The 16,797-nt window shown below is 61.2% G+C and overlaps 4 protein-coding genes across 4 annotated transcripts; 1 reads left to right on the top strand and 3 right to left on the bottom strand.

Moving 5' to 3' along the window:
• Positions 1–942: 942 nt before the first annotated feature.
• On the bottom strand, positions 943–1,449 carry PHYSODRAFT_298903 (hypothetical protein; the record flags this gene model as incomplete). The annotated part of the gene is made up of 1 exon (XM_009525408.1): positions 943–1,449. The coding sequence occupies one exon, from the start codon at positions 1,447–1,449 to the stop codon at positions 943–945; it is 507 nt and encodes a 168-aa protein (XP_009523703.1).
• Positions 1,450–1,593: 144 nt separating this feature from the next.
• On the bottom strand, positions 1,594–3,744 carry PHYSODRAFT_542206 (hypothetical protein; the record flags this gene model as incomplete). Its single annotated transcript, XM_009525407.1, has 1 exon — positions 1,594–3,744. The coding sequence occupies one exon, from the start codon at positions 3,739–3,741 to the stop codon at positions 1,699–1,701; it is 2,043 nt and encodes a 680-aa protein (XP_009523702.1). The 3' UTR covers positions 1,594–1,698.
• Positions 3,745–4,198: 454 nt separating this feature from the next.
• Positions 4,199–5,917, top strand: PHYSODRAFT_345580 (hypothetical protein; the record flags this gene model as incomplete). The annotated part of the gene is made up of 1 exon (XM_009525406.1): positions 4,199–5,917. One exon carries the CDS (start codon positions 4,199–4,201, stop codon positions 5,915–5,917), a length of 1,719 nt encoding a protein of 572 aa, XP_009523701.1.
• A 436-nt stretch (positions 5,918–6,353) lies between these two features.
• PHYSODRAFT_298900 (hypothetical protein) lies at positions 6,354–8,896 on the bottom strand (the record flags this gene model as incomplete). The annotated part of the gene is made up of 2 exons (XM_009525405.1): positions 6,354–8,698; positions 8,788–8,896. 2 exons carry the CDS (start codon positions 8,894–8,896, stop codon positions 6,354–6,356), a joined length of 2,454 nt encoding a protein of 817 aa, XP_009523700.1.
• Between the last annotated feature and the right edge of the window lie 7,901 nt (positions 8,897–16,797).

Genomic DNA, 16,797 nt, shown 5'->3' with positions numbered 1-16,797 from the left:
AGGAAGATCAAGATGAGGCGGAGGGGAGCTACAGCTCGTACGCCAACCAGGACGAAGCCGATCAAGACTCGATCGCCGATGTTGTTGTCCTCGAAGGCGCGAAGCTGCTAGGTGCTGAGTCCGACGATGAAGAAACGCCGGAAAGGGACGAGGAGGCAAATGCAGACAGCGAAGCAGTAAACGATGCGCAGGTCGAGCCAAACACCCGTCGATTGTGGCGACAAGGTCGAAAGATTGACGGTCGCTTTTGTCTTCTCCTCGGCTCTCCGGGCAACAACGAGCTCGTAGCATCGGCTGTGAGCATCGCAGCATTAGGCCAGCTAGAAACACTCTCCACACCAGTGCATAGAATAATATTCCAGTCATAGCAGCTTTGATCGACCATTAACGCGTTCTCGGATTTCGGATTACTGGTATTGTTGAAGAACCAATTTTGGCTCCTTTCACACAGTTGCCGAACCGGACGAGATTTGTTTGGCGTATTGAAATTCCACACTCATCCAGCTGCGCTGGATTGGAGAACGATTCCAAAGCCACTTCAATCACTTGCAGCAGTGATTTTCTCCTCAATGCGCTCCTGCATCGAGGTATCCATGGTGCATGGCACATGTCGATCAACGCTCAAGTTGAGCCTCAACAACGCGACCTCAACGTTGCCATCGATTCGACGAATTATTTCGCGCGCGGTATCCGAAACATTGTTGGATGGCTTGCGGAGACCACCGCAATGGAAACGAAGCGCGATGGCAGCTTTGTGCTGCCGAAGATTTTGTACAAATAGATAGAGCCGCAATGCTGGACTTGTCACCGTGCCTCAAAATGCAATGCTGGACTTGTACAGCCTGCTGCGACCGTCCTCGTGTCCAAACCACTGCGCACACCACAGTAGGCAAGCTTTACCCAGCAAATTCAGTCCGGCGCGACAATGAACTCTTGCCACGTTCACCGGCGTGGCAGCGCAGCAGGCGTGCTGACTCGCTCTAGGGCGTCTTCTCTCTTCGGGGGTCGAGTGTCGTACCCGAGAGCCTCGGGCCGAGACGCTTGCGTGCCGTAACCATGGTGGGTGGTCTGCTGTCCACGCGGCAGCGCCGAGGTGGCCCGCATCCATCGGTTCGGCTCCAACCAGACACAACACGAGCTCTTCCAATCGGCGCGGGCCCGAAATGTTTTGACGAGCGCTGCCGACTTAGGCCCTTCTAATCTTCGCCGCATCTCTTGCACCGCGTTTGCTTTGACGAGCACGTTCGCCTCGGCGACGTACGGTTGCACAGCCCGGGCTCCGCATGCCGGTGTCAAGGAAGTAATGCACTGTATCCATCTCATGACTGGCGACGAGGCAGCCATGCGATCTTGACGCGGCGACGTCAGAAATGAGAGCGCGATCGGCCATGCCGCAGCGCAGGTCGGCTGCACAAGTCGCAGACCCCAGCGGCTTGAAGCTCGCAGCATCGCCACACGATCGATATGCCGTGGATGATCTCAACCAGAAAGGTCTTCGTGCTCGCACTTGGACGATCACCAAGTCTGGCCGGCCAAATTTGCTCCTTTAGTTGATAGAAAAGCGTGTACCGTGGCGGATACCGAGTCAAAATGTCACGTGAAAGCAAATGCATTACGATCACTAGTGGGCTACCCCGTGCGCATTCATTCGTCCGTTGCTGCTGCTGCTGCATCTATTCGGTTGCGTGAACAACCTACCTACTCGGCAGCAGCGGTGACCTTCGGGTAACGCTCGAGGATCTGCTCCCAGGTGGCCTTGCCCTTGACCAGCTTGTTCACCTCGGCGCCGATCGCGTCCATGGGGATCCGCACCTGCGCCGTCGAGTCACGCTCGCGCAGCGTCACCACGCGGTCCTTGACCGTGTCGAAGTCGATCGTGACGCCGAACGGGATGCCCAGTTCGTCCGCGCGCGCGTACTTGCGGCCGATGGCCACGCTCGACGTGTCCACCTTGCACTCCAGGCCCTCCTCCACGAACACGTGCTCCAGCTCGGCGGCGAACGGCTCGAACGCCGGGTTGTTGCTCAGCGGCAGCACCGACACCTTGATGGGCGCGATCAGGGGCGAGAACGACATCACGCCGCGCTTCTCGTCGCCCTCGCGGGTCGAGAAGTTGTGCTCGAAGACGGCCGTGAGCAGGCGGCCAATGCCGAAAGAGGGCTCGATCACCGAGGGAACGAACTTCTCCTCGCTCACCATCTTCTCCACCACCTTGATGGCCACCATGTCGCGCTGCAGCGTGAACTGCTTGCCGTCGCACAGCGGGCCGAGCGTCGCCTCGCCCTTGGACGCCAGCTCGTCCTCGAAAGCCTGCGCGCGCGGCACGTCGTCCTTCAGCGTCTCGAGCGCCTCGAGGATCGTGGCCACGTCGGCCTTGAAGGTGCGGCCCATCTTGCCCTTGTTGGGCTTGATCTCCACAATCTGGCGCTTCTCGGGCTTGTCGAACTTGTGCGTGCCCACCATCTCCACCTTGCTCTTCTTGGCGTGCACCGTCAGGTCGTAGCACGAGCGGTCGGCGTGGCCGGCGCACTCGACCCAGCCGGAGCTCAGCTTGATCTCGAGGTCCCAGCAGTCCGTGGCGTAGTGGGCCATTTCCGTGTTCAGGTGCTGGCGGAAACGCAGGCGTTCCAGGTCGATGCCAATGGCCTTGCAGAACTTGTACGTACGCGCGAGGTAGTACGCCAGGCTCTCGTTGGCGATGATGCCCTGCTCCACGGCGGCGCCGCACGTCATCTGGACGGCCTTGCCGTGTGTGAGCTGGTTCGTCTTGGTCAGCAGGGGCAGCTCCAGGTCCTTGACGGTCGAGAACTTGGCGTGGCTCTTGTCCTTGGGGTTCACAAAGAACTCGATCTCGGCCTGCTGGAACTCGCGCACGCGCAGGAGGCCGGCGCGGGGCGAGATCTCGTTACGGAAGGCGCTGCCGATCTGCGCGCAGCCGAAGGGCACCTTGCCGGCGTTGTACTCGAGCAGGCGGCGGAAGTTGAGGAAGATGCCCTGGGCCGTCTCGGGGCGCAGGTAGCCCGTGAGGCCGCCCTCGGGGCCGATGGCGCACTTGAACATGAGGTTGAACGGGATGGGGAAGCTCAGGTCCGCGCCCGTGCCGGGCGCCTTGATGCCGTACTGCTGGAAGACCTCGTGGATCTCCTCGGGCGAGTACGACTCGGCCATGGTGGCGTGCATCTCGTGCTTCTCGCGCTCCTCCTGGCTCAGGTCCGAGTGCTTGTCCAGGAAGTTCTCGACGTGGTCCTCGAGCAGCTTGTCGGCGCGGTAGCACTCGCCCGACTTGGTGCACTTGACCATGAGGTCCGTGAAGCGGTCCACGTGGCCCGACGTCTTGAGCACCACCTCGGGCATGAGGTTGGTGCACTCGACCTCCAGCAGCTTGTCCGCGAACACGAAGTGGCGGCGCCAGAACTGCAGCAGGTTGCTCTTGAGCGCGCAGGCCGGCGGGCCGAAGTCGTAGAAGCCGCCCACGCCGCCGTAGATCTCGAAGCTCGGCACCACGAACATCTTGCGCAGCAGCAGGTCGTCCAGCGCCTTCTTGTCGCTCTTGCTCAGCCCGTCCTCGGCGGGGCCCTGCAGCGCCGTCTGCGTCTCCAGCTCCAGCTTGAGCTTCTTGAGCTCGTCCACGGCGGCCTTGACTGCCTCGGCCGCCGCGCCCTTCTGCTTCAGCTCGCGCACCTGCGCGCCCTGGCGCGTCACGGACGCCCGCAGCGCGTCCAGGTCCACCACCGTCGACATGCTCGCTATCCTAAGGACCTTGGCGTTTGTATACTAGGGGGGGGATTGGCCCCGGCACTTGGCTCCAGTCAAAACCTTGGATACCTGCACGGAACGTTCTCCTGGTCGAAAAGCTCGTAGTGTGGTGTACACCACATATGACACTGGATCATAACATACGAGAGGGATATCCCGCAGAACGGTTCTATGCAGAAAAGCAGGATATCTTCGAGAATGGTTTCTGAGGCGACCTTTTTTTAACTCCACGACCGTTCGCGAGCCAATGGAAGTTCAAGCAGAGCGTCCTGTCGCTGCTCATCATACACAAAACGGCAACAGGAGGGAGGACCTGCCATGAGCATCATGCCAGCATGGCTGGCCCAGTGCACCGCAAGATGAGGAGCTCACAACGCTTTTCGCCTCGTGGAGCTCAAGTCGCCTCCTCCAAGCAGCAGCCTCGCCGCCCGTCTACTGCCAGATGATGCTCCGCCACGCCTCGCGACTGCCGAAACCGGCCGCGGCCATGGCCCGCAGCACGCTGCCGCGCTCGGTGGCAGCCGCGCCCTTCGCGTCGTCGGCCTCGCCTCGGCGCTCGTCGGCCGCGCCCACGGCCGCCGTGGCGCCCGCCGCCGCGCATGAGCACTCGACGCTGGACCAGAGCAAGAAGATGTCGCTGGCCACCGAGTTCCAGAACACGGAGCGCATCTTCGCCACCAAGACGACGCCCGAGCTCGTGCGCGCCTACGCCGTGTACTGTATGTCGCAGTTCCGCCCCCTCGTGCAGCACAGCGGCGAGCTGCTCGAGCTCTCGTACAAGTTCCCGGGCGCCAAGTTCACGGACGCGCTGCTGCGCGCGACCTTCTTCGGCCACTTCTGCGCCGGCGAGGACGTGAACGAGATCCGCCCCGTCATCCAGAAGCTCGAGTCCGCCGGCATCGGCGCCATCCTCGACTTCGCCGCCGAGGCCGACGTCGAGCAGCCGCGCGACCTCAACGGCGTGGACCAGAACCTCGTGTCCGCGCGTACCTACGCCTACGACGGCGAGGCCGCCTGCGACGCCAACGCGGCCATCTCGCGCCACGCCATCATCGACGCCAGCGAGGCCGCCTCGGCCGGCGAGCCCGCGTTCGTGGCCATCAAGTGCACGGCGCTCGGCAAGCCCGAGCTGCTCATGCGCATGTCCGCCATCATTGTGCAGGCGCAGCTGCTGTTCCACACGCTGGACGGCCCCAACCTCTCGCGCGCCAAGTCGCGCTACCTCGAGCGCATGATTGACTACCCGACGCTGAGCGCCGGCCTCCGCAACGCCGGCGTGGACGCCACGGAGGAGGAGATCCAGAAGCTCTTCGCTGAGCTGGACCAGTCCTCGGGCGACGGCGTCATTGACTACGTGGACTGGGTGAGCTTCCTCGACCCGTTCGACCTGACCATGGGCCCGCTGACCCAGTTTATCGAGGAGGAGCCGCTCTCGGACAACGAGAAGACCCAGCTGCGCAACATGATTGGCCGCCTCGAGTCCCTGGCCAACGACGCCGCCGAGCGCGGCGTAAAGCTCATGGTGGACGCCGAGCAGACGTACATGCAGCCGGCCATCGACCACCTGACGCTGAACCTGCAGCGCAAGTACAACCGCGACGGCGCCGACGTCATCTACAACACGTTCCAGTGCTACCTCAAGATGTCCAGCGACCGCATCGACATTGACCTGGAGCGCGCTCGCCGCGAGAAGTTCCGCTTCGCTGCCAAGCTGGTGCGCGGCGCCTACATGGTGCAGGAGCGCAAGCGCGCCCGCGACAAGGGATACGTCGACCCGATCCACGACACGATCGAGGACACGCACGCCAACTACGACGCCCAGGTGTCGAAGCTGCTGCGCAACAACAACCTGGCCAGCTTCATGGTGGCGTCTCACAACGAGAAGTCGGTGGTGAACACGGTGCAGCAGATGCAGGACATCGGCATCAGCCGCGCCACAGGTGGCGTGTACTTCGGCCAGCTGCTCGGCATGTGCGACCACGTTTCCTACACTCTGGGCGCCAACGCGTACAAGGTGTTCAAGTACGTGCCGTACGGCCCCATCCATGAGGTGCTGCCGTACCTCATCCGTCGCGCCCAGGAGAACTCGGGCCTCATGAGCGGAGCTCAGCTGGAGATGCGTATGCTGCGCACGGAGATCAAGCGCCGCATGTTCGGATGAGCGACGCAGCTGTGCGATCAAAGAACTTGTGAATTTGCAGTTCGGCCTTGGCACAAGCAAGGCCGGCAATGTTTGTCCTAAACTATTGACGCTTCTTCGGCTCAGCGGATCGAAAAAGAGCGTAGATCTACGCAAGCGACTAAAGCCGAACGCGAGGTGAAGTCGGACAGCGCGGGTCAAGAGGCAGCTTGGACGAGCCAAGCTTTCCACTCATCGAGACCAGTCAGTCCGCGCTGTCCAAAAGGAAGGAAGAGAGATGCATACTACAATATTTCAGCACATTCAATCCAAATCGATGCAGATACACCTTCAAGTTGTGGCAACCTCATCGTTGCAGTTATCTCTGAGAAGCTCATTATCCAGCTTCCAACGTTCTCAAGACATGTGTGTAGGGATTCCAATGAAGAATGTGACATCCAATTCATTACCCCAAAACTTATCGCAGCTTCCTCCTTACAGCTGTACGACGATCGAGATGGCCTCGCCGGTGCCGACAAGATGCTGCTCGAAGATGCCCGTCGACGAACTGGGCGCCGTCCGTACCGACCGGCGCAGTAATCGTCACACTGAGCTGGTTGTCGGCCAGCTCCCAAGCAGCGCTGATGGAGCCGTACGGGGTGTTCACCGTGGCGCTAGCGCTGGTCATGTTCAGCCCCGTCACCAGCGGGTTCACGATCCAGCGGCGGAAGCCGAACTCCATCGGGCGAATGCCGGCGATGTAGTTGGTCAGCGCGTAGGTAGGGGCACCACCCCACGGGTGGCTCAGCGACGTGAAAAAGTCGATTCCAGGCTCGAGAGACTGCGAGACGTACTCCCAAGTGGCGCCGGAGCGGTACGACTCGTTCGAAAGCATGACGTCCCAGAGGTTGTCCAGCAAGAAGACGGCCTGGTCGGTGTATCCGTGCTGCAGCAGAGCGTCGAGCAGGAACCCGTTCGTGTTCGGGGAGATCTTGGTCGTGTTGTCCGCGTCGCTCGAGTCGAGGAACCCGGGGCCTTGACGCAGACCCTCCAGACCTTCCACGCACAGCTTGACTTGAGTCTCGTTCGCTACTCCAGAGGTGAGAGCGAACGCAATGGCCGAGACGCCGTACACCTCAGGAGTCGACGCGTCCACGGCGTAGTTGCCCAGGGTATCATTCCAGAGCAGCTCGTTGATGGCGGTCTTGACGCTGGCAGCAGTCTCGACCCACGCGTTCGCCGACTCCCAGTCACCCACAGCGCGGGCCACTCCGGCCATGCCGTCGAAGCACTGGACAGCGGCTGCGTTCACAGCCATACCGCCCCCGGATCCAAGGAAGACAACTTCGTACTTCGATAGATCAATGAGACCGTTGCTGCCTTGGTTGCTGACAAGCCACGTCATGGCGTGAGTGAACTCCTCCCAATGAGCCTCGACGAATGCAATGTCGTCGTAGTAGTCCATGTAGGACACGAGACCGATGAGGCCGAAGATCACGTAGTCCGGGAAGTTGTAGTAGGCAGTTGCCGTCCCAGCGTCATAAAGGAAGACTTCAGGGGGGGGCATCGGCGATTGATACGAAATGGGAACGTATCCTGGCAACTGACCGTAGCTCGCCTGGAAGTCGAACAAGAACTCCCACGTGCCAGCAATTTGCTCAGGCTTGGAGTTGGCAACGCCCATGATGCGCGTCGTGTGGTAGAAGTCGCCCAGCCAAATGTACCGATCGCGCTTGGCGCCATCCAGACATGCGCCGTACGTGTTGCTCTGGCCACCGAATTCTGGCACCACCACGCTCTCATCCGTCATCGGGTTCGAGTAGAGCACTTCGGACGAGTCCGTGAGGCTCGTGACCGTCACATTCTTCACGTAAGAGGCCTGGTCCTGCCAACCGCCGAAGCCGATCGCGCCTTCACCACGCGAAGCCCAACCGTAGAACGAGAGCTGGTCATCCGTGAAGCCCATTTCAGTCAGCACAATGTCGAACACTTGCTGTCCGTCGATGGAGAAGACAATGTTGCCGGCCGTCGAGTTGACGCGGATTTCGACAGGATACCAGACGTTCTCCTTCACGGTGAACGGCACGTTGTACTGGCCCAGGATGTAGCTTGTCATGCTCGTAGCGTTGGCAAAGTCGTAGCCCCAAGCGAGGGTCGCAGTGTTGGCGGGGAAGAGTGTGGTGTTGGTGTTGATGTACGTCGTATCGCTCGGGTACTCGGACGCCAGGTGGATCTGGACGCCGTCACGGTTGCCCGTCAGATCGTACGCAATGGTATATCCTGCGCCTCCGCGGATGATCTGCGACTCAAAGTTGAGCACGTAGTTGGTCAGGTTCCACGTCCGGTAGGAGATACCGGGACGCGTGCCAGGCACGAAGGTGCCGTTCTCCTCGGACGAGCTCCAGGACGGCAGCTGGCTACCGGCATCCAAACAGGCAGCGGTGATAGCACGAGCACCCAGCTTCCAGATCTCGTCGTACTTGGCGTTCGAGCTTGAAAACTTGCCCGGCAGAGTGGTGAGGTCGTCGATCACCTCGATCGAGGCCTGAAGGCCGACCTTCTCGAACGTGATGGAGTCGCCAGTGAGCAGACGCAGTGACTGCCACCGTTCACCGGGCTGGCTGAGCATGGAGGTGATCGTTGCCCCGACGTCGCTGTCCGTGAAGCGGTGAGTCTCAACGCGACGCGAGTTGGCGATGGACGTGGTGAACTGCGACGGACCATCCGAGTAGTTGAGCGAAAGCGCCGGAAACTGCTCCGAGTACTTGACTTCGACGTCTACGGGTCCATTGGAGACGGAGGACACGACGAAGTACGGCAGGCCTAGTCGTAGTCAAGCGTGGCCAGCGGTGGGTTTGACGAGAGCGTGAAGCCGCTCGAGTAGGTCTGTCCGTCCATGGACGGCACGGGACCCAGCGCGATCTTCTTGGGTGTGAACACTCCGTACTTGTCGAGGTTGTCGGCGAGACACACAGCGGCTAGCGCCGGTGCCAGCACCAGTGCAACGCCGATGCTGCGCATAGCGCAGTGATGTAAGCTTGCGCGTTGGTCGATACAATCGAGAATGAGCTCTCTGAACGAGGGTGAAATGTGCTGTAGCAGCGAGTGGCAGCTTTGAGTTGCGCCGCTGCATTCATGAATCAACTGAGGTTGTCCCGGTCTTGCCTCGACTGAGGTCACATGCAGTATGTATCACTGTTTGTGTTGTCCAGGTTGGAGTCTGAAGTGTGGTGTTAGCAAAAAAGCAGAAACAAAAACGCAAAGTTTATGCTTGAGGTTTGTTGCTACAGTACACGACGTCGCGGTCTCAGTGCCGCAGGCTGCGGAGCATGTAACTGCGGGCCGCAGCTACATGTTCCTTGCGACTAAATGGAACTGGGGTGCTGCATGAACTGTGTAACTATGAACTACATGTATAACTGAATGTAAATCACCATATACTTTTTTAAAGTTAAAAGTATAAGCTTTAAAAGTACAGCGCTGGAAACGAATTTCACGATGTTCAAGGCAAAATATTTGTCTTAAGGTTACAATGAACTTCTCGGGTGAAGCAACCTGAGCCCACGCATGCGAAGAATTCGGCAACGACGGTATCAGTGCCTGTGCGTGAGCGCTGATAACGTCGCTACCGAAGTCTTTGTAGCTAGCGCCAACCTCCCTGCCCCATCCATTACAGGTCGTCAGCCAGCCGTCATCGATTGCAGACCTCTGCACCTAGGTAGCGGGTTAGCCGCGGTGGCATCAGCACGAGGCAGTTCTTACAGTGGTCAACCAGACAGTTACTGGCCGCCACCTCGTGACGGATAGAGATGACTGGGAGGAAGCGTTATCGGCACCGACGGTCGGGTAGCCCCGCCGGCTGCTCCCCGCAACTAGCCCGGTTACATGCAACGGACGCAGGTGTCCTTCACCCTTCACCCGTAGGTACACGTGGACCCTTTGTCCCTCGGTCGAGGCGCTCCGCCACAACCCCCGTGGTCTCTCTCCACGGTTCCGTCGCTCTACTTGTCCACTGCCCTCATCATGTGCGAGCTCTACCTCAGCTTACCTCTCCCTTACTGCTCGACTCCTCGCCGACGCCCTCCGCCGCAGTACGATGGTCAGCAACCCGTGCTTCCGGCGCAGATCAATGTATTAGTCTCAACTCGCTGCACGTCCCGCAACAAATCTTAACTGAGGGTCGAGTCGACACGGCCGCCGCTCACCTCCCTCCTATCTACCGTAGCCCCTCCGTCGCCTATACTAACTCTAGCTACAGCGCCCTTCCTATCCTCCTTGGACCTCTCCCCCTTCTTGTCGACTCGACACTTCTTGTCCTCACGTTCGCTCCGCTGGCGTCGCCTCGCCTCCTGGCATGCTTCCACCTTGACTCGCCTTCACACGTCGTACCTCCTGCGATCTTCGGCAGTCACGCTGCTTCAACTTCAATCGCCCACTTCCAGCGTTGGTCGGTGGCTCCAGCCCGCTGACTTGCCCCTGCCACCGGCCGCATCTAGCCGTACATCGTCGTCACCGACACCGCCATGGTGTGCCACATCACGTCCGTCGTCAACTCCTGCACGTCCAGCAGCTCGGACACGCGGCTGTTGGCCGTGTGACGGGCCACACAACTACACGCCATCCCCGGCTGGAAGATCGCCCTCGATCTTTCCGGCATCGAGCAGCGTCTCGAACTCGTCCGCCGTGAGCCACCTCCTGCTTGTCGGTCCGCCCGGCCTGACGCCGTACTCCACCTCGTGCTCCAGCACGTAGCGACCAGCCCTGTTCCGCACACGCCGCCTTGCCCTCTCCACGATGTGTCCTGCTGTGGCCACTTGCAGGAGCTCCGGCATTGGTGCTGGTCGTGCTCGTCGTCCTCGCCCAAGCAGCATCTGCACCTCGCCGCCTTCTTGCGTCGTGGCTGCCGCTCCATCTGCTCCATCGCCACCTTGCGTGGCTGCTGCCGCTGCTTGACCTTCACGCGCCGCTTGCCGGCCGAGCCGCCGTGCTTCGCGCGCTTCATTCGCTTCCTGCTGGCGCCGGCGCTTGAGCGCGTCCTCGCCCCCAGTTTCTGCATCTGCTTCCGCTCGTCGTTCCCGCTGCTTGTTGCGTAGTGATGGTGCTGCTCTGCCTCTCGCAGCACCAGATCTCGACGCTCGTGCATCCGTCGCCGCTATTCCTGGCGTCTGAGCGGGCATCTCCGCCACCGCAACGTCCTCGGTGGAGGCGTTACGCGACCGCTCAACGGCCACGCTACCACTCGTCCTCTCATCCATCACTGCCGCCATCCCATCCGCCGTCGGCATCTGGTCCGCCGTGGCCACGGTGGCTTTCTCGCCGCCCCGCACCACTGCCTCCTCGTTCTGGTCGAGCTCCTCTGCGTCTGACCCCACGCCGTTGTCCTCCTCCGCCATCTCCCTCAGTATGCGTTCTGCCACACTGCCGAGCGAGTCACTCGGGCAGTGGCAGGAAACCAGGAAACTGCAGTGCACGATCATGTGCTCACCCGTGTCTTCTCGCTCCACCTTCCAGTTGTCGAAGCCCGCGTCGACAACGATGCGTGCCGGCCCCAGCCACTGATGCGTCAACTTTGTGAGTCCTTTCCCGCGTGGTGGGCCACACGCGATCACCAACATCAAACTCGGCGTGCTGACGCACACGCCTGTCGTAGTACTTGGCTCGCCGGCGCTGGTCTTTCGCGAGCGCCGCCTTCGCCGCCTCGGTTGCTCTCTGCATGCTGTCCACCAACGCCCGATGGTAGTCGGCGAACGGCCGACTTGCGTTACACCGCTGCTCCTCAGCAGCTCGTTCGGTGCCCTCAGGCGCCGCCCCATCATCAGCTCATTGGGGCTGAAGCCCGTGCCAGAATGGCGTGCCCCATTGTATGCGTAGGTGACGCACGGAAGCCAGCGGTCCCAGTCGTTCTGTGCTTCCGTGACGAACAGCGCCACCATGTCCTTCCAGGTTCTGTGGAAGCGCTCTACGAGTCCAAGGAGCGCTGGTCGGCAAGGCACCGGCGTCACTTGACGCGCCTGCAGTGCGCTTACCAACGCCTCGACGATCGCTCCGTTCAGCTCGGGCGCTCCGTCCATTACAATCTCCCGCATAGGCCCGTAGACCAGAATCAACTTGTCCATGATGAACTGGGCTATGTCCTTGGCAGTGTGGCTCGGCACCGCCACTGCTACTGCATATCTCGTACTGTAGTCCACTGCCACCACGACATAGCGGTTTCCGCCTTCAGTCACTGGCAAAGGCCCAGCCACATCCAGGGCCCATCTGTCACCTACATCACCCACCCCTTGGCTGCGTAGCGGAGGTATCACCTCCTTTGCTTTCGACTTCCTCGTGCCACAGTCACGGCACGACCTGACCCAGCGTCTGATGTGAGCCCTCATGTCCGGCCACCAATACTTCGCTGCGATTCTTGCGTACGTCTGCGACACCCGCAGATGGCACGCAAAGATAGAGTCGTGATTCTCTCGCAGTACGTCGGCCCATAGTGCCGCTGGCAACACATGCCGTCGTCCTCGCGAATGTGCACCAACTCGCCGACCACCACGACATCTCGTCCAGCGTAGCGTCCCTTCCGCCTCAGCTCCTTTACCGTCTTGTCCTCTGCTTGACGCTCACGGATCAGAGCGTCCGTCACTTGCCCTTCTCCGCCCTGCGCTGCCGCCTCTGCACCTTGCTCTCCTCCAGGTCCTTGACCAGCTGCCGTCACCGTGTGCACCGGCGCGCGCGACAGCGCGTCGGCGACCACGTTACTCGCCCCTGGTCGATACACAACCTTGAAATCGTATTCCTCCAACTGCAGCGACCATCTCTGTAGCCGCCCCGTGAGATCCTTCGAAGTCATGAGCCACTTTACAGCGGCATGATCCGTTACCAACTCGAACTTACGCCCATAGAGGTAGGGTCTAAACAGCTTCACAGCCCACACCACGGCCACGCACTCCAAGTCCGTGATGCTGTACTTTGCGACCGTGGGTGAGTTGACCTTTGAGGCGTACGCCACCGGTTGCTCGCCCTGCCCTTGGTCCTGCGTCAGCGTCGCCCCCAATCCAACCTTGGAAGCGTCTGTCACCAGCTTGAAGGGGCGCGTGAAGTCGGGATAGGCCAGCACCGGCCGCTCCGTCAACGCGCACTTCAGCTGCTCGAACGCCTCCTGCTGTGGCTCTGCCCATCGCCACACTGCATCCTTCCGCAGCAGCCGTGTGAGTGGCGCTGCCACGCTCGCAAAACCAGGCACGAACCGCCTGTAGTAGCCCGCCATGTGGACGAACCGCTTCACCTCCTTGGCATCAGTCGGCGCCGGAAACTTGCGCACACTATCAACCAGACTCTCCATCGGGCGCACCCCCGAGGCGTCCAACTCGTGCCCTCGCCAGTTCTACGACGTGTCGCGTCATGTCCCCCTTCGAGAAGACGATGACGTCGTCCAAGTACACCAGACAGCTCTCCCAGGTAAGCCCTCTCAACATTGCGTCCATCATTCTCTGGAAAGTACCAGGTGCATTCGCTAACCCAAACGGCATTCTTACGAATCTGAACAGGCCTTGCCTCGTCACGAAGCCGGTCTTATCGCGATCTGCCGCCGCCACCGGGACTTGCCAATATCCCGCGTGAAGGTCTAGGCTCGTGAATCGCCGAGCCCCATGTAGATTGTCAAGGGTATCATCTATCCGTGGTAGTGGGTAGACGTCCCGCTTAGTGATGGCATTAAGATGTCTGTAGTCGATGCAAAATCGCACCGACCCATCCTTCTTCTTTACCAACACTACCGGAAAGCCCCAAGCACCACCACTGGGCTCGATCACGCCGTCCAGCAGCATGTTCGTCACCTCCTTATCAATGACCTCCTGCTCACTGCGCGCATACCTTCTCGGTCGCACCTTGATCGGGGCCTCATTGCCAGTGTGGATGGCGTGCTCCACCCCCAAAGTCGTCATTGGTGGACAGCCTTTCCTCGGCTCTAGTAGCACAGGGTAGTTCCTAAGAACTCGTAATAGCAACTCTTTGTCCTCTGCGCTTATGTCCCCGATATCAAGTTCGTTCTCATTGCATAACGGCTCGGGGTTGGCGCCCAGCTCACGCTCCAGCCACTCCTTCACCTTGTCTCTGCTCAAAGCGCCGCCCAGCTCCATCACGTCAAGGTCGTCGCTGCTCGGTGCCCATGTGCCAAGCACCTCACGCGTTGGTAGCTTCGCCCTTCGTCCTACTAGGTTGAGTATCGGGACTACGATCTTGTCACCTCGGACTGCCGTCAACGTTGGAGCCAACAACAGGTGTAGCTCTTTGCGCGGGGCGGGCATGAAGACGCCCGTAGTGCCCTCCGGCGCTGCCACTGCCAGCTCCACGTTGTGACAGGTCCGAGTGCCGATCTTCGCCCGACGCACCAGTCTCACCCGAATCGCCCGCTCGTTCTGTGGCCCTTCACGGGTGCAGGAGAACGGCACGATCTTCTTGATGTCCCCGCTGTACAACTTCATCTCGCAAGCGGTGAAGTCGATCTTCACCCCGTTGCCCAGCATCCAATCTTCTCCTAGCAGGAACTCGTCAGCAGCGCCCTCGACCACCAGCACCTTCACGGACATTGTCTGCCCGTACTGCGTCTCCATCTTGAACTGCCACACTCCGAGCACTCTGGCCACGGTGCCCCTCGACGAAGTCCACTGGCGGCAGCTCGTCCAGCTGTATGCCCAAGCGCTTCCACGACTCGCCGGCCACGGTGTATTGCGCACCCGTGTCCAGCTTGATGTCGCACCACTGCTCTCGCATCATCACTCGTGCCGTCGGCAACGTGTCCGTCGCCGGTGCACGGACTGCCCGTAGTCTCCCCACTCGTACTGGCCGCGTCCCTTCGTCGATCCAGCCAATGATCGGCTGCCGGTAGACGCTGCCACCATGGTAGCGGTACTGCTTCATGGGCTTCTTGCCCCTGATCGTTCTCTTCATCTGCTCGGTGGCGCGTGGCAGCGCAAAGCCAATCGCGTGTGCCTCCGCCGCCGACAGTAACCTCGGTGCATCGCCTCCGCGTCGTCCAAGCGCGGCGTAGCCGCCCTCTGTCTTCGCTCGCGCGGCCAACCTCTCACGGATCCGGCGCTGCTCTCGCGCTCTCGCCTTCCGCACTCGCTTCTCGAATATGCGCCTCGTTCTTGAGACGCGGATTGTCGCTTCCACGGGCCGCGTCCATTCGTTGGGCTCCACTGCGTCCAGACCCGCTGCCGCCATGATCACTTGCTTGGCCGCACCGTCACGGATGTCCACCTCGCCCACGATGCTTCCACCGGCAATTTCCTCTTGGCGGTTCTCCTCCGCCACTGCCAGTTTCGCCAGGCCGTCCAGCAGGACGTCCTTCCGACCACGAACTTCGCCGAGCGCTTGCGCTGCTCGTGCGCTCCACCTCAGCGCCTTCTTGAACTCCTCACTCGGCTCGGGCATCTGGAACGGTGCCTCTGCCGTCACTCCTCTCGCCAGTTCGCCCTTGGTCTCGCTCCCGTCGGGCTCCTTGGGCATGGAGTCCGTCAGCATCAAGCTGCCCACCGCCATGTCCGCTGTGAGCTGCTCACGCTCGAGTCGCTTCTGCCGACGCGCCCTATCGCGTGCTAGCCGCTTCTCTCGCTTCCGCAATCGTCGCGCTTCCTCTTCCTTCTCGGCCGCCACCACACTCGCTTCAGCAACGCGTTTCCGTAGTGCCTTGGCCTTCGTCAAGTCGTGGCGTCTTTGCTCTGCAGTCAGCGCAGTTGCCAGCGCCGCTGGTGATGCTCCACCTTGGTTGGGGCGTCCTTCGTCTGCGCGTCACCGTACTTGGCCATCTCCGTCAACCACGCGCCCAGTTGCCTGGCGACGAGGTTACGCCGTTCGTCATCCGCAAGTCCTCCTGAGAATTGGCCGAGGTCGACCACTACTCGGCTGGGTCCGCCGTGCGGCTCGCCCGTCCGGTCCTCCATGCTGTCCACACCACCCTCTCTGTCGCCGACCACGACATCACCGTCGCTGGGCTTCGCCGTGGTGCCACGCCCCGTCTCGACGCTACTCTTCGCATCGGCGTCGCCTTCCGCCGCCGTGTCCACTGCGCTTGTCTTCTCCCCCGTGACCAACGTGCCGGCACCGTCCTCGTCGCCCTGGAATCGCACGCGCCGCTGTACGGACTCGCCACCTTCGAGCACCGACCCTACTCATCGAACGGCGCAATCCCCAGCCCGTGATACCGCAATGCTCATCCTTGCCGCCGTGGCTTCTTGCTCAGCCTGGGTAGGCACGCGCACTGTCCGCACGGCGCCATCCCCAGACTGGCCTCCCACTTCCCCTATCACCACTCCTCCCGAAACAGCCTCGTCCTCGTGACGTCCTCCGCCTTCGTCCTCGCGACGTCTTCCGTCTTTGTCCTCGCGACGTCTTCCGTCTTCGGCCTCTCGACGTCCCCCGTCTTGCCCAACCGAACCTGGGTCAGACGTTCTCGCCCACCGTCGCCGACCGCGCCGGTGCCGCCCTCGTTTCTTCTCCTTCTTGCCCGGGTCAGAACGAGCGAGCGATTAGGCCGGGGCCCTTATGCTCGCTGCTCGTTTCCCGCACCACCATCCTCGGCACTCGCGTTCTGTGCGCCGCGTCCTGATGCAGCCAAGTCCGCCGTCTTCAGGTCGTAGTCCCTCACGAAGTGACCCGACTGGCCGCAGTTGAAGCAGAACGTGCCCGTGCGGGGCGTGAATGGTGTCCGCTGCGCCCGCCGTTCCAGGTACCGCTCATGGTTCCTGAGTTGGCCCTCGCGCGTCGCCAGGGTTGGGTCTGGGGCATCGGTTCTTGCCCCAAACGTCCCTCTTCCGTTGAACCCGCCTCCGCCGTTGCCGCCACCGGCAACAGCTGCGCCTTCGACCTTGAACGTCTTACCCGGACGCTTCGAGAGCTGTTCGCCCCCTGGACGTTTGTTGCGCGCGCCAATC

This window comes from Phytophthora sojae (assembly GCF_000149755.1).
Source record: "Phytophthora sojae unplaced genomic scaffold PHYSOscaffold_3, whole genome shotgun sequence".
Lineage (NCBI taxonomy): Eukaryota > Oomycota > Peronosporomycetes > Peronosporales > Peronosporaceae > Phytophthora > Phytophthora sojae.
The sequence above is the reverse complement of the archived record's forward strand: the minus strand, read 5'-3'. Positions and strand labels throughout refer to the sequence as shown.